Source organism: Anolis carolinensis, chromosome 3 (genome assembly GCF_035594765.1).
Source record: "Anolis carolinensis isolate JA03-04 chromosome 3, rAnoCar3.1.pri, whole genome shotgun sequence".
Lineage (NCBI taxonomy): Eukaryota > Metazoa > Chordata > Lepidosauria > Squamata > Dactyloidae > Anolis > Anolis carolinensis.
The window spans coordinates 242,337,472-242,350,338 of record NC_085843.1 but is presented as its reverse complement, the minus strand read 5'-3'; the positions used below and the strand labels follow the sequence as shown (position 1 = coordinate 242,350,338).

At 40.1% G+C, this 12,867-nt stretch overlaps 1 protein-coding gene across 1 annotated transcript in view; it reads right to left on the bottom strand.

Annotated features, from left to right (window-relative positions):
* Positions 1-12,867, bottom strand: part of slco2a1 (solute carrier organic anion transporter family member 2A1) — a 75,123-nt gene that overhangs the window by 30,483 nt on the left and 31,773 nt on the right. Inside the window, exons 4-6 of the mRNA XM_008106364.3 lie at positions 10,817-10,954; positions 6,699-6,861; positions 79-294 (exon numbers count right to left, since the gene is read on the bottom strand). Of these exons, the coding sequence (XP_008104571.3) occupies positions 79-294; positions 6,699-6,861; positions 10,817-10,954 (517 nt within the window). The remainder of the gene's footprint in view (positions 1-78; positions 295-6,698; positions 6,862-10,816; positions 10,955-12,867) is intronic.

The following is a 12,867-nucleotide window of genomic DNA, read 5'->3' as shown; positions in this document are numbered from 1 at the left end:
GTAAGGCAATGCAGACCAAATGGCAAGCCACATGTCTCACCTAATGTCAATCAAGCCCTTTCTGTGGAAAGCACTTACCTATGTACAAGGGAGAATTGTTTGGCTCAGCAAAATCATCCACATAGGAGATCCCAAAGGGTTGGATGGGGACTGTCCCAATTCCTGCCAGCAGTTGAGCAACTACCATTATTGACCACATGGTGCCACCTTCTGACTGGGTTTTCATGGTGGCATTTGGACACTTGAAATCACCATTGCAGATCTCTGTACTGGTGCTGTTGGTGGGGCTGTTAACTGAAACAAGAGAATGCAATAATTCAAGAAAAATGTGTGGAAACCCATGAAGGGTTAGGATTACGTCTTGTATCAGATCCAGTCCTGCCAAGAATATTTTTCATTGGAAATGAAAGGGACCACACATCCCTGCAGAAATGGAAAAACATCCAACATGAAAGTCACTCTGCAGATAAGTTCTGGCCCAGCTTACCTGTCCGAACGTATCTACCTCTATGAACCATTTCAGAGTTTAAGATTGTCTGGAGAGGCCCTGCTCTTGGTCCAGTCTTCTTCACAGGCGTGACTGGCAGGAACGAGAGACAGGGCCTTCTTGGTGGTGGCCCCTCAGCTGTGGAACTCCCTCCCCAGAGAGATTAGATCAGCCCCCTCCTTCCTAACTTTCCATAAAAAATTGAAGGCATAGCTTTGTGACCAAGCCTTTGGAGAACTGGTGCAATAATAGATATGAAAGATGTGCAATGATTATTGGATTACGTTTGTGGATCATGTGAATTGTTATGATAGTATTGTGCTAAATGCTTTTAATTGTTTGTAATTGTATTTTACAACTGCATTTTAAATGTTTATGTTATTCTACGCTGTTTTTAAAGGCATCTAATTGTTGCCTATGTTGTAAAACCGCCTTGAGTCCCCTTCGGGGTTGAGAAAGGTGGGGTAGAAGAGTCGCAAATAAATAAATAGCTCCTGAAAACCCACTTGTGTCACAAGTCAAGCTCAAGTCTTTCCCATGATTTGTTGGGTAAAATAGAGGTATGGAGGAGTCTGGGAGAAGCCGGATTCCTCTATGAGTTTGTCTATGCATTTTTGAAACCACAATGAGAAAAGAAACATTTTAAAAATAGTGGCCAAGAGACACAGACATCTTCTGAATGTCAGAAAAGCCTTACTATTCCTTATGGAATTTGTGCATTTCCAAAATCAAAGCTGAGCGAAACCTTCTCAAATGAAAGGCAAATTTAAGCTCATTGCTCATTCTTGGGTGTTGGAGACCTGCCAGAACTGTAAACTTCCTCAATTTAATTAGCAGTTGTCATCACCTTTTGCTTTCAAGGCATTAGCGGAGCACTGCTTAAAGGGATATGTTCAGAAACTGCCATGAACACAAGTGCACCAGTGTTTTTTTTTTCTGGAGGAGGAGTGAAAAAGACATCAAACACCAACTGGATAATTACCGGAGGAGGCATAATACGGTTTGTCCAGGATTCCTATGCACTTTCAAATCATCCATCAGCTTTAACATTGAACAAGATGTTCATGGGAGAACCATGAAATCCATTGCGATTTGTTAATCAAAGTACTTGGAGTTCCTACTAGAGTGAACAAAACAATGCTTGAAAACCCAAGGAAGCTCGAAGCTCACATTCAGTACAAAATTAAAACAAATGACAATGTCCTTGCCACACATGCCAGCGCTCCCACATCTTCCACATTATTTGTTCACTTTTGCATTCCCATCAACTCATAGCACTTAATGAGTGGCCCTGCAGGCTTGTGGTACTTTAAAAGCAAAATGTCCACCTGGTAATTTTAGGGTTCCAGTCACTATAATATCATGTTCTATATGTAATAACACACAGTCTAGTTAACAATCATTATAAAAATATGAGACTGGAATATACTTTCAGCAGCAGGGGCTTTCTTAATAATCTTAGACTTACTTTTATACATTCACACTGCCAAAGGGAACATATTAGAGATACATCTCCTTGCCAAAGGATAATTTTAATAACTTAATTGGTTTAGGGCAAATGAGAAGAGAAATGCCAACTAAACCAACTTCATTTGGTTTACGTAAATGCTCCCAATTCTGCTTTTCCTTCATTTACTAATGAGATGCCAAGCAAATCAGGGAAGAACATATTGGAAACTGACACAGCTTTGGAATTTCCTGCCCTGGAGCACATACACACAAAGCTGAGGTAAGATGGGTCTTCAGTTAAGTATATGGTGAGATGGAAATTGGTCTCCATGAAATGACAATGGGGGACTTGATGGGAACAACAGGTCTGTCAGGGTTTGCAAAGATACTATATGTGTGTTAACTGGAAAATAAAATGCATGAAGCCAATTGGCTGATATTGCAAGGACCTGGGAATTGGTTTGTAACTGTTGCTATCCTGCTGCTGGAGAACCAGTTTGAACAGGTTTCTCTGTCTGTGTGTGTGAGTCTTCTGAGTACTGGCTGAAGGGAAAATGGCTCTGTACTCAGAGAGGCCTGACTATTTCTGAGGCCTCATTTGCTGCTGATCTTCATTGAAGCAGATTCATGGACAAAGAAAGGATTGCCTACAACTGCTGATTTCTGTAAGCAATCAAAGGGACTACTGTAAATATCATTGTTCTGATAATCTCTTGGATTTAGTAAAAGTTCCTGTGCTACTTTGTTCTGCAAAGCTGAGTGGTGCATCAATCTGCAGGGTGTCTCTGGGTCATGGGCACATGTAAGAGCTTCTATCCATCATCCACAATCCCCAACAAGATCAAATTATTTTGCTGTGTTTGCTGGGGTAAAGCTATAAAGTTAAGTCACCAATTAAGAACGGCTTTATCTTTATCCTGTTGTTTTGTCCAGCCCAGAGACATATTGAGAGTTGTCACCCCAAATCTCAAAACACTTCCTGAAATTATCTTTAAAATAATCTGTGCTGATAATTTCTAATATAATTGGCTCTCCGTAATTTATGATTCTGTGTCCATGGATTCAACCATCCACAGCTAGGAAATATCCCCCCCCCAAAAAAAGTAAGCCTTGATTTTACTATTTTATAGAAGGTAAAATTCTATTATATCATTTTATATAATGGGACAAGCATCCATGGATTTTGGTATCCACGAGGAATAACAAGTACCAACTGTAATTGCATTCAACTGTGACATCTGATCTGAAATATTTATAAAGAATAAAGAATATGAATATTTATAAAGAATATGACCATCCCTTGGACATCACTTCTTTGTTCTATAATCCCAAGTGTAGTATGACATTTGAAGCACATACTACAGAACTAGTTTTTCAGTCTGCACCTTCAGACTTTGCCTAATATACAGAATTTGTTGCTATTATTTCTGGTCTAATTTTTGGCTTCTCTAACACTTCCCATTTCCTGCTTTTTGTAATATTAGCTTGCAAGATCAAGAATTTGTAAGTGTCTATACCAGTGGTTCTCAACCTTGGGTCCCCAATGTTTTTGGCCTTCAGCTCCCAGAAATCCTAACAGCTGGTAAACTGCCTGGGATTTCTGGGAGTTGCAGGCCGAAATACCTGGGGTTGAGAAGCACTGATCTACACTCTTTTGTGGCATTTTTCTTTGTCCTAAAGCTGAGTTTATTGGAAGATTTTATTTTTCTTCATTTACCAACATGAGAATACCTTTTCCTTTTTCCCTTCCAGAGACGAACAAGAACTCTGCTGCTTTTCTGTTAAAAGCCGGGCCTCTCTTGTGTTATTAGTCCGCTATTAACATATTTATAACCACTGATTCCATCTTCCTTTAGCTCAGATTCCAAGGAATATAGTCAGAATCCCCTGTAAACCCTAATTCTATACTTTTAGGATATGCAGATATGATTATTCGGATGAAGGTTTTGTTAATGACATTGATTTCATGATTATCTGTGCAGTGAGAAATGCATCCATTTCACTTTAATCAAACATTTTCTATGTTAAAGACCATACTATAGTCTGATTATGATATAGTGTTAGAGATGGTCTCAGAAAGGCATGGGAAAATCTGGGATATTTGTCTAAAAGGGAAAAACTGGGGCAGTATCTTGGGAGTGCTCTTTTTAAGGCAGTGGTTCTCAACCTGTGGGTGCCCAGGTGTTTTGGCCTACATCTCCCAGAAATCCGAGCCAGTTTACCATCTGTTAGGATTTTTGGAAGTTGAAGGCCAAAATATCTAGGGACCCACAGGTTGAGAACCACTGTTTTAAGGTCATTCTGCTTCAGTAAAGGAGTTTTCTCTGAAATAAATTATATTACCCATCCACACCTTGCAGAGATTCCAGAACTGGTCCCGCTTATCCCCCCCCCCCCCCCAAGAGACAATGCAAAGGTATCTCATAGACCCTGAGTTTGCTAAATTGGCCATCATTTGATTATGTATGGATTTGGAGGAAGTATCTGTGTTGTCTTTATAAAATGTGTGGAAATAGTTCTGACAGAAAAGTTATGACTTTCAACTGGCTAAAGAAAAGATAGAAAAAACATTTTATTTAATACATGATGGGTGTGGGGAGAAAACTCTGGATTTCCAAAGACATTCAAATCCTTTTGGGTGGTTGTGGGAGGGAACATTTTTGACATATTTAAATGATGAATTATGGCTGTGTACTTTGGTACTATATTAAACGGAACTTGTTATAACAATGTCTGAAGAAGAGGTTGTATGTAATAAAAATCCCAAGGAGCAAAAAACATACTAGGTTAGGTTACTGGAAATTGATATGGATTTTACAGGAAAAGTCCATGAGTGAGATGGTAAGAACCGTCTGAATTCTTTCCACACAATCTTTCCAGCAAAATCTGCATGGATGTTCAAAGTTCAAGCATTTTGAATATGTTTTTTGTCCATGGGTATATTTCTTGTTGATTCTGGGCAGAAAGGTGTTTGGGGGATGGGTGGCAGCTCGACAACCCTCTGCTCCAGAAATTCCCACATATATCAAAAACTATCATTTTGGCTTTCCTATGTTTGTCAGAAACTTCAGACAGCTTGATTTATTCACTTTTGTAGGGAAATTGGGGACAATATTTTTCAGCTCACTCCCCAGATACAATATTGATAAATATCATGCCAGCAGAATTAAGAGTTGCCATTACATGGTTATACCTTATGATGAGAAGATCCTGAAGGAAGGATATGTATTTCTCAAATCATCTGGGGCAAACACCCACTGAGGCGGGAGGTTAAAGAACCCCAGGAAATACCATATATGGGCAGAGATGGTGACGGCTAGCGACCCGGGTGCATAAACTCACAGAAACATGTGGTTTCTGGGAAATCATGTGTTTCTGAAGAAATGAAAGCTAAAGATAAACAAACTGCGCATGCGCACGCAGGCGCTCTGAATGATTGTGAACACGGCACAGAAAGAGTGCGCCCGGGCCGCTGGTCAGCGCTGATTGGATGCAAGTCAAGCAGCGTCACAACTCTAAGCCAATGAATTTGCTTGTGGGCGGGCATAACCCGAACCCTGTAGTGTGTATAAATATTTACTCAGCCCGCCGCTGGGGGTTCTCCCTGGGAAAGCACCTATTTTGTGCGAGGGGGAACCCTAGTGGCCACTTGCCAATAAAACTGTTTTCTTGGAAATACTCCAGTTGTCCGTCTCCAATCCCTCCCACTGCGCTCGCAAGGACCGTAGCACAAAGGTTCCGCTACACCACCATGTTTTTGCATCTCTGCATATCTTTTTGTGATTTGATGAACTGACAAATACCAGAAGCAACTTTTCCTGCCAACCAAGAAATCTGGGCTGTTTTGAGGCTGATGTGACCATTTCAGCCCTCATATATTTACTGAAAGGATTAGATGAGATGGTATTGTACAGTGGTTTGAGATATGGGCCTGGATTGAAATTACCATTTTATCTGGGTCAATGTGAAGCTGATGTGTGCATATCAGGCCCAAATTGGCACAAACACACTAATTGGCAGTAAGAGAAGAGACCGTGTGTATAGTGGCTGAGGTTTAGAAAACCACTTACAGGGTACATAACACAAGACAGCTTTACTTGGATTCAAAAGAAAATAACTGAAAATCTAAGAGGAAAATCTTCATCATTCCCTTTTTGTGCCATAGGGATGTGGCAGGGGAAGACGTATTTATGATGTATATACAGCTCCATCACCAGATGGGGTCTTGCATGCTCTGGTGGTATCACAGAAGACTGGCACTTCCAAAAGAACAATTCAATACAGAACAGCATTCATTAATACCAGACATGAACCAAAACATGCATTGCCTCTGGTTTCCCTGGCAGCGATTCAGCTTGGCACACCCATGACAGGCAAGTCATTGCACAGAGACTACAACATGCCTCAAGGGTGATGGAAGCCAGGATGGCTGAACGCCAAGTGACTTTAATGTGCAACTGCATTTGTATTTATCAGATAAGTACAACTCACCTATCTCACAGGATCTGACAAGAGTACATCATAAATACTTAGAAGAACCTTGCCTAAGAACTGCCAGGAGTGGAGCTGATGTTTGTAGTTGTATTAGAGGGGGCAGTAATGGTCCAAGCATAATTATGTTTTATTATTTTACATAAGATGCCTTGGGGATCCTTCTGGGATGTAAGTGGGACAGAAATCAAAACAAAATGTAGTTTATCACAGCCTCAGAGAAGTTTTGAGGCACAGGAGATATTTGAGGACATAAAAAAGGGATACATACTGATGACTGTTTGAGAGTATTCATATGGGGCTGAGACGAAATGTGGAAGTGTCAGAAGGAAGGCTGCCAGAGCCAACAGGAGGCCTCCCAGACCAATGATCCGAGGGCGATGAACTCGGTTGCCGAAGTAGCTCACAAAGATGATGAGGACAACATTGCTGATCTGTGGAGATACAAAAGTGCACAGATGAAACCCTCAAAACAGACCTCAGAGAGCAGACTGGACAAGGGCTTTAGTTGCATCTTTGCTTTTACTTCCTCGGTTTTCTTATTCTGAAGAAACTGCCTCCTGCTTCATGTATTATGTTCTGCTCAGGACCATTTCCTTAAACCAACGTTCAAAGCGCCAGCTTGCTCTAAGTCTTTCTTCGAAAGAAAGCTGCTCTACGTTTGAAAGTGGAGGTAGCACAACCACAAGAATTCCTTGTCATTCGGAGAAAAAGAGGATCTACTTCAGTGCAGCCTACAGTTAACCCAAACGAGGCAATCTCTTATAATCTCGTTGAAGATTGGAACAATTTTATATATGAGAGCTGTGGAAGAATACCTTGGCCCTCTTTATGACCCATGAGTTTCGCTTTATTAACAGGCCTTCCAAAGTGAGGTCTCTTCAGACTATTGTAAAAAATCAGAATGATGAAAACAGGAACAGCTCAGAGGGCACCCATAGCCTGGTGGTAAGCTCCCGGCTGGGAAGGAGGGTGGCAGGGGGAAGGAAGCCTGCTCGTGCATGTGATTAGTATTGAAAAACCTTGCACCTTCAAAACCTGGCTGATTCCTACCTGGGAGGAATCCTTTGTTGGTAGGTGTTCCTCCTTCAACAGAAAGGCAGAAACCATGAGAATGAACAAAATCTGGCTACCAGTATTTAAAAACTCTAGAATCAGGACAGTAAATAAAGAAAAACACTAAAAAACAGGGGAGTTCCAGACAGGAAACAATCAGGGCCAGCTAACACCTCCCAACAGAGGATTCCCCCAGGCATGAAGCAGCCAGGCTTTGTAGGTACAAGGCCATTCAATGCTAGTCAAGGTGGCCAATGGCAACATTCACACTTACCTCCAACAGATAAGAGTTATTTCTTCTACCCTGGACATTATATAGATATATAATTTATATTATTTATTTTATTTCCATCATTTCTATCTCATCCTTTTCACTCAAGGGGACTCAGGGCAGCTTACAAGTCTGGCAGAATTCGATGCCAATATAATGTACAGAGAGACACACAGCATCTGCCAAAAACCAGTTTATCCATTCCCTTTGACATAGAGCTCTGCCTCTTTTCTTTCGCTCTCTCTTTGGGGACATCTGCACTGTAGGATTAATGCAGTTTGACCCCATTTTAACTGCCGTGGCTCAATGCTATGGAATCAAGGGAGCTGTGGTTTGATGAAATCCCTGCACTCTTTGGCAGAAAATAATAATAATAATAATAATAATAATAATAATAATAATAATAATAATGTGTTGCCAAAGGCTTTCATGGGCAGAATCACTGGGTTGCTGTGAGTTTTCCGAGCTGTAGGGCCATGTTCCAGAAGCATTCTCTCCTGATGTTTTGCCCACATCTATGGCAGGCATCCTCAGAGGTTGAGGTCTGTTGGAGACTGGGGAAGAACTTACAGCAATCCAAAAAATACAATGCTTTCTCAAAATGTTAATCCCCCCCCCCATTAGTGTTTCTTTGTACAGACTCTTGTTTTCTAAAGTTTTAATTTGTATTTATTTTACTCTTGATAACTGAGGGTGATATATCCATCTTAGGACCTACGTACCCTAAAAGTACCAACTCCCAACTGATTTTGGAAGCTAAGCAGAGTCCGCCATAGTTAGTACAGTAGAGTCTCGCTTATCCAACCTTCACTTATCCAATGTTCTGGATTAGCCAACGCAGTCGGCCTCCCGCCCGGATCCACAGCTATTTCTTTAGGCAGCAATAACTGGAGTTTTTACGGATTTAACTTCTGACAATGTTGTTACTGCAAGTTTATTTTATGCAATTCTATCTTTATTTGCAGTCAATTTGTTAGTAGCCAATGTTTTTGTAGTCAATGTTTTCAATACATTGCAATGTTTGGTGCTAAATTCGTAAATATAGTAATTCCTACATAACATTACCATGTATTGAACTGCTTTTTCTGTTGATTTGTTGTAAAACATGATGTTTTGGTGCTTAATTTATAAAATCATAATGTAATTTAATGTTTAATAGGCTTTTCCTTAATCCCTCCTTATTATCCAACATTTTCGCTTATCCAACGCTTTTATTTGTCAGTGATTGGTTTGTTGGGGGGGGGGGGCGTCAAAATTCTGTTCGCTTGCACTTGAAAATGACCTAGAGCCGGCCGTGGATGCGGAAGTGCCAAAACCTTTTTGGATCTAGCAGAAGATGCTCTTGTTACACACTGCACTCTGTTTAATAGTTCTTAAGCTACTGGGTTTAGTGATGGGAAAAGGAGAGCATCTTTACATCTCTCAGAAAAAAGAAACCCAAGCAAAAAGCAACATAAAGACCATTAGGTTGGGTAACATAGTATAAAATTGAGACATGGAGACAGAGGGTCTTCTGGATTATAAACAGAGCTTTGTAGAAGCACAGCAAAACCACTGCCACTGTCTGGGTTCCAACCCAAAGTGATGATGACGATATTCCCTTGGGAAGAAGGATTTCTCATGGGAAACATGACTGAAGTTGTAATTATGGGGCTACTGCAAAAGGCATTGCTATAATAAAGCCTATCAGCATGTGTAAAGTGTCAGTCTTAATTGTTGAAATAGGCAGGAAATGTTGTAATGGTCTGACTCACATCTCTGCAACAAATTGGGGGGTTTGCACCTTCTTTTACTATACCATTAGTGGGTATATTACAGCATTACACATCAGATGCGGCAACACTTCTGAGGGCTGGCAGAAAGCGCTTATCTCTTAAATCCATGGGTGTAGCTGGACTCCATTTGTAGGAAGGCACAGAAATGTAGGTCAGGCTTTCCTGTTTTCCAGGGAAATGGACAGATGGCAGGAGGCCCTGAACCCCAAAAATATTCTTTCCCACTTTCCCTTATGTTGGAAAAGTTCTGCCCAAAGATTCTTGCTATGGGAGGAATACATTGTGTTTACAAAATGTGACTCTAAAGCTGTTTCCATGCTACTTGCCTTGAAATTGCAATTTCCGAAACATAAAGAATAGCTCATTTCTGCATCTGCTTCAAGTGCTCTATAAAGGGAGCAGCAAAATCAAAAAGGCCCGGCAAGTTATTGGGAAATTTAAGTATCACTGCATTTCTGAGCCCACACAGAGCCTCCTATGAAATATTACGGGGAAAATGTCCTCCATATTTTCAAAAGGACAATAACACAGTTATATGCTTTGCTCTAAACAACAATTGTACAGCTTTTCAAAGACAAACTAGAATTACAGTGTGGGTGACTGAATGACTGTGACATATGGAACTGTCCCTTGTCCATAATTCTCAGCAGCCCTTATCTACCTTACAATGTTGCAATGTTTCACTGGCCCCACTCGATATACACCAGTAAGAATCAACAGTGATATGGAACAGAGGAAAGGGTAAAAAGGGAAACACAGTGCTGTTTCGGCAGTATTTCCAAGAACAAGTGTTAAAACATTTTGTTGAATGTTGTTGTCCTGTGTGCTCTTGACTTCAAAGTATTTCCTATATGCATTTGGATTGCAACTCCTAATGATGGTGTGTGCAGTACAATAACATCTGGAGGGCAAAGTTTGCCCAACCTTGTTATTGTTTGAAAGTCATCCAACATCTACCCTATTTGGAAAATTTACTTTTTGGGACTGCAGCTCCATATTATTTTTATACTCATTTATTTTATTTATTTATATCCTGTTTTCCCTAATGCTGGGACTCAACATACAAAATACTTATACAGATTAAAAACTTACAAAGTATCAGTTATCCATCTGACTGTCCATCCACCCACCCACCTTATGTTTAAAAAACTCCTCCAGTTCATAATTCAAGAAGTATCTACGACTTTATCAGCCACAGTCATCTTACAAGGCAAGGGACACACAGAGAAACAGTAAAAAACTAGTTCCCTCAGCCTTGTATTAAAGATGCATGTCTAATGCAATTACCTCATGCAAACTGGAAATGAAGCCAGAGGATAAACTGGAGAGACCAAAGCGTTTTTCAATGGTTGACAGGCTGCTCTTGAAGTAGGCACTGTAGAGGAGCTGAGCAAGCTGTAGGAGTCCATGGCAGAGTACGAACAACTGTCAAAGCAATGAGACAGGTTTAGAGATTTGATCCAGATGAGGTCCCAGAAATCAGTAGCATTAGCCCAGAGCCTCCCTGTTCCTGAAGGGCAACTAAGATACGTTAGTTACACTGTTTTTGTGCAAATAAAGCCAAGTTCACAAAAGTGAACCTGATGGACTTAATTAGCTAAAAAACAATTTCTGATCTTTAGAAATCTTTTCAGATACTTGTAGGATTCCGGTTCACACAGACCACATTTTCAGCTCTCTGCTTAAAACATAATGTATTCCAAACTAGACATTGTGGCAATATCATATTTCACCCAACCAGGAGTCACAACATTCATACTAAAAGTGAAATGGAAGTTTCCTGTTAATCCAGGAGCTCAGTTGTTAATGCTGAAATTTCCCATTCCTCAGCTACTACCAGGAGTCATGGCATTCAGAGAAGATCCAAATATTGTGACAGGCATTATAAAGAAGTTGGAGGAATCTTTTCCCTTTGTGATTTAAATGATGATTGACTGGCAGGTTTACACAAGTGAATGAACACTAGAGAGAACATACATTGTGGGTGTTGAAGGCATTACCTTCAGATTGACAAAAACCATCTCTTACCAATTATCAGCTCAGCTACTGTTTGACACAGGGATCATGTCTTCACTGCCTGCTTTTAAAATAGTTGCTTGTCAAAACAAGCAAATGTAGGAATTTGGCACTAAGAACAAATGTGACCTGCAATAAAATATTTCTGCAGAGAGAGCTCCTCTTAAGTGTACCACCTAGTTAAACATACCATTTCCCAAACTATTCTCTTTCCTTCCCAACTCTTTCCCCTTTCTATCACAACTATTCTATTCTATTCTATTCTATTCTATTCTATTCTATTCTATTCTATTCTATTCTATTCTATTCTATTCTATTCTTCCATTTCCACTCTTCCTGCATTCAGTATCCAGTGGCTACAGACCACAGACACTCCTGACTGGACTGGATTTTATGCAGGGGCTTACAATACGATTAAAAGCATACAGAAGGCCAAAATTAAAACATAATCCAACTGTCAACTAAAGTAAAGCAATATTAATAAATACTAAATTGTAAGCTGTGTTGTGTTTTCCCCCAAACATGGTCATGCAATTCTTTTGTTTCTTGATAGAAGAAACAATCAGCCAGATTTGCTGTTAGAGGGAGCGATGTGGACTAGTGATAGCACAACTTGAACAACATTAAAATAGCATTGGACAGATTAATGGATGATAGAGCCATCAATGGTGACTAATCAGGATGGCTATATATATCACAATAAAAAGCATCCTATGAATCAGAAAGTAAAGTTATCATGATCGTAGTCACAAAAATTGGAAAATTTCAGATTTTGGAATTACACACAGCGGATTCTTAATCTGTATTAGCAACATGACAAAGGTCACAGATCACATTTGTAGGAGATAACTTGTAGCAAAATACAGAGACCGGGGAAGAGCAAACTCTTTGTGATTGTCATGAAAATATTGAAGCAGAATTACCAGAATCCCTCACTGATGCTCCAGTTTTTAACTTCCCTTTGGAACTGGTTTGTCTTTGTTGGAGAGACCCTAATTGTAGTAACACTTTGCAGTCACCCTAACAAAAAGTGATTGCATTCAAAAGATAAATGTAACACAGAACTGAGTTCCTTGTCCCTTTTCCAGCAATAAGGCTGACAACAACATTTTGTACTATTTTGTACTACTTGAAGCTTCCTATTGTTTATGCAGTGAGAATAAAAAAGCCCAGTTCCTTAGCCACAGCCACCACTGGAACATTCCTTCCCTTTCAGCAATCTTTAACTTAGCTAATATTCACCAAATAAGACAGAAAAGTGCAGAGGGAGAAAAATTAGAGAAGAAGCAAGTGGTAGCAGATGGTATCTGTTCAATGGCACA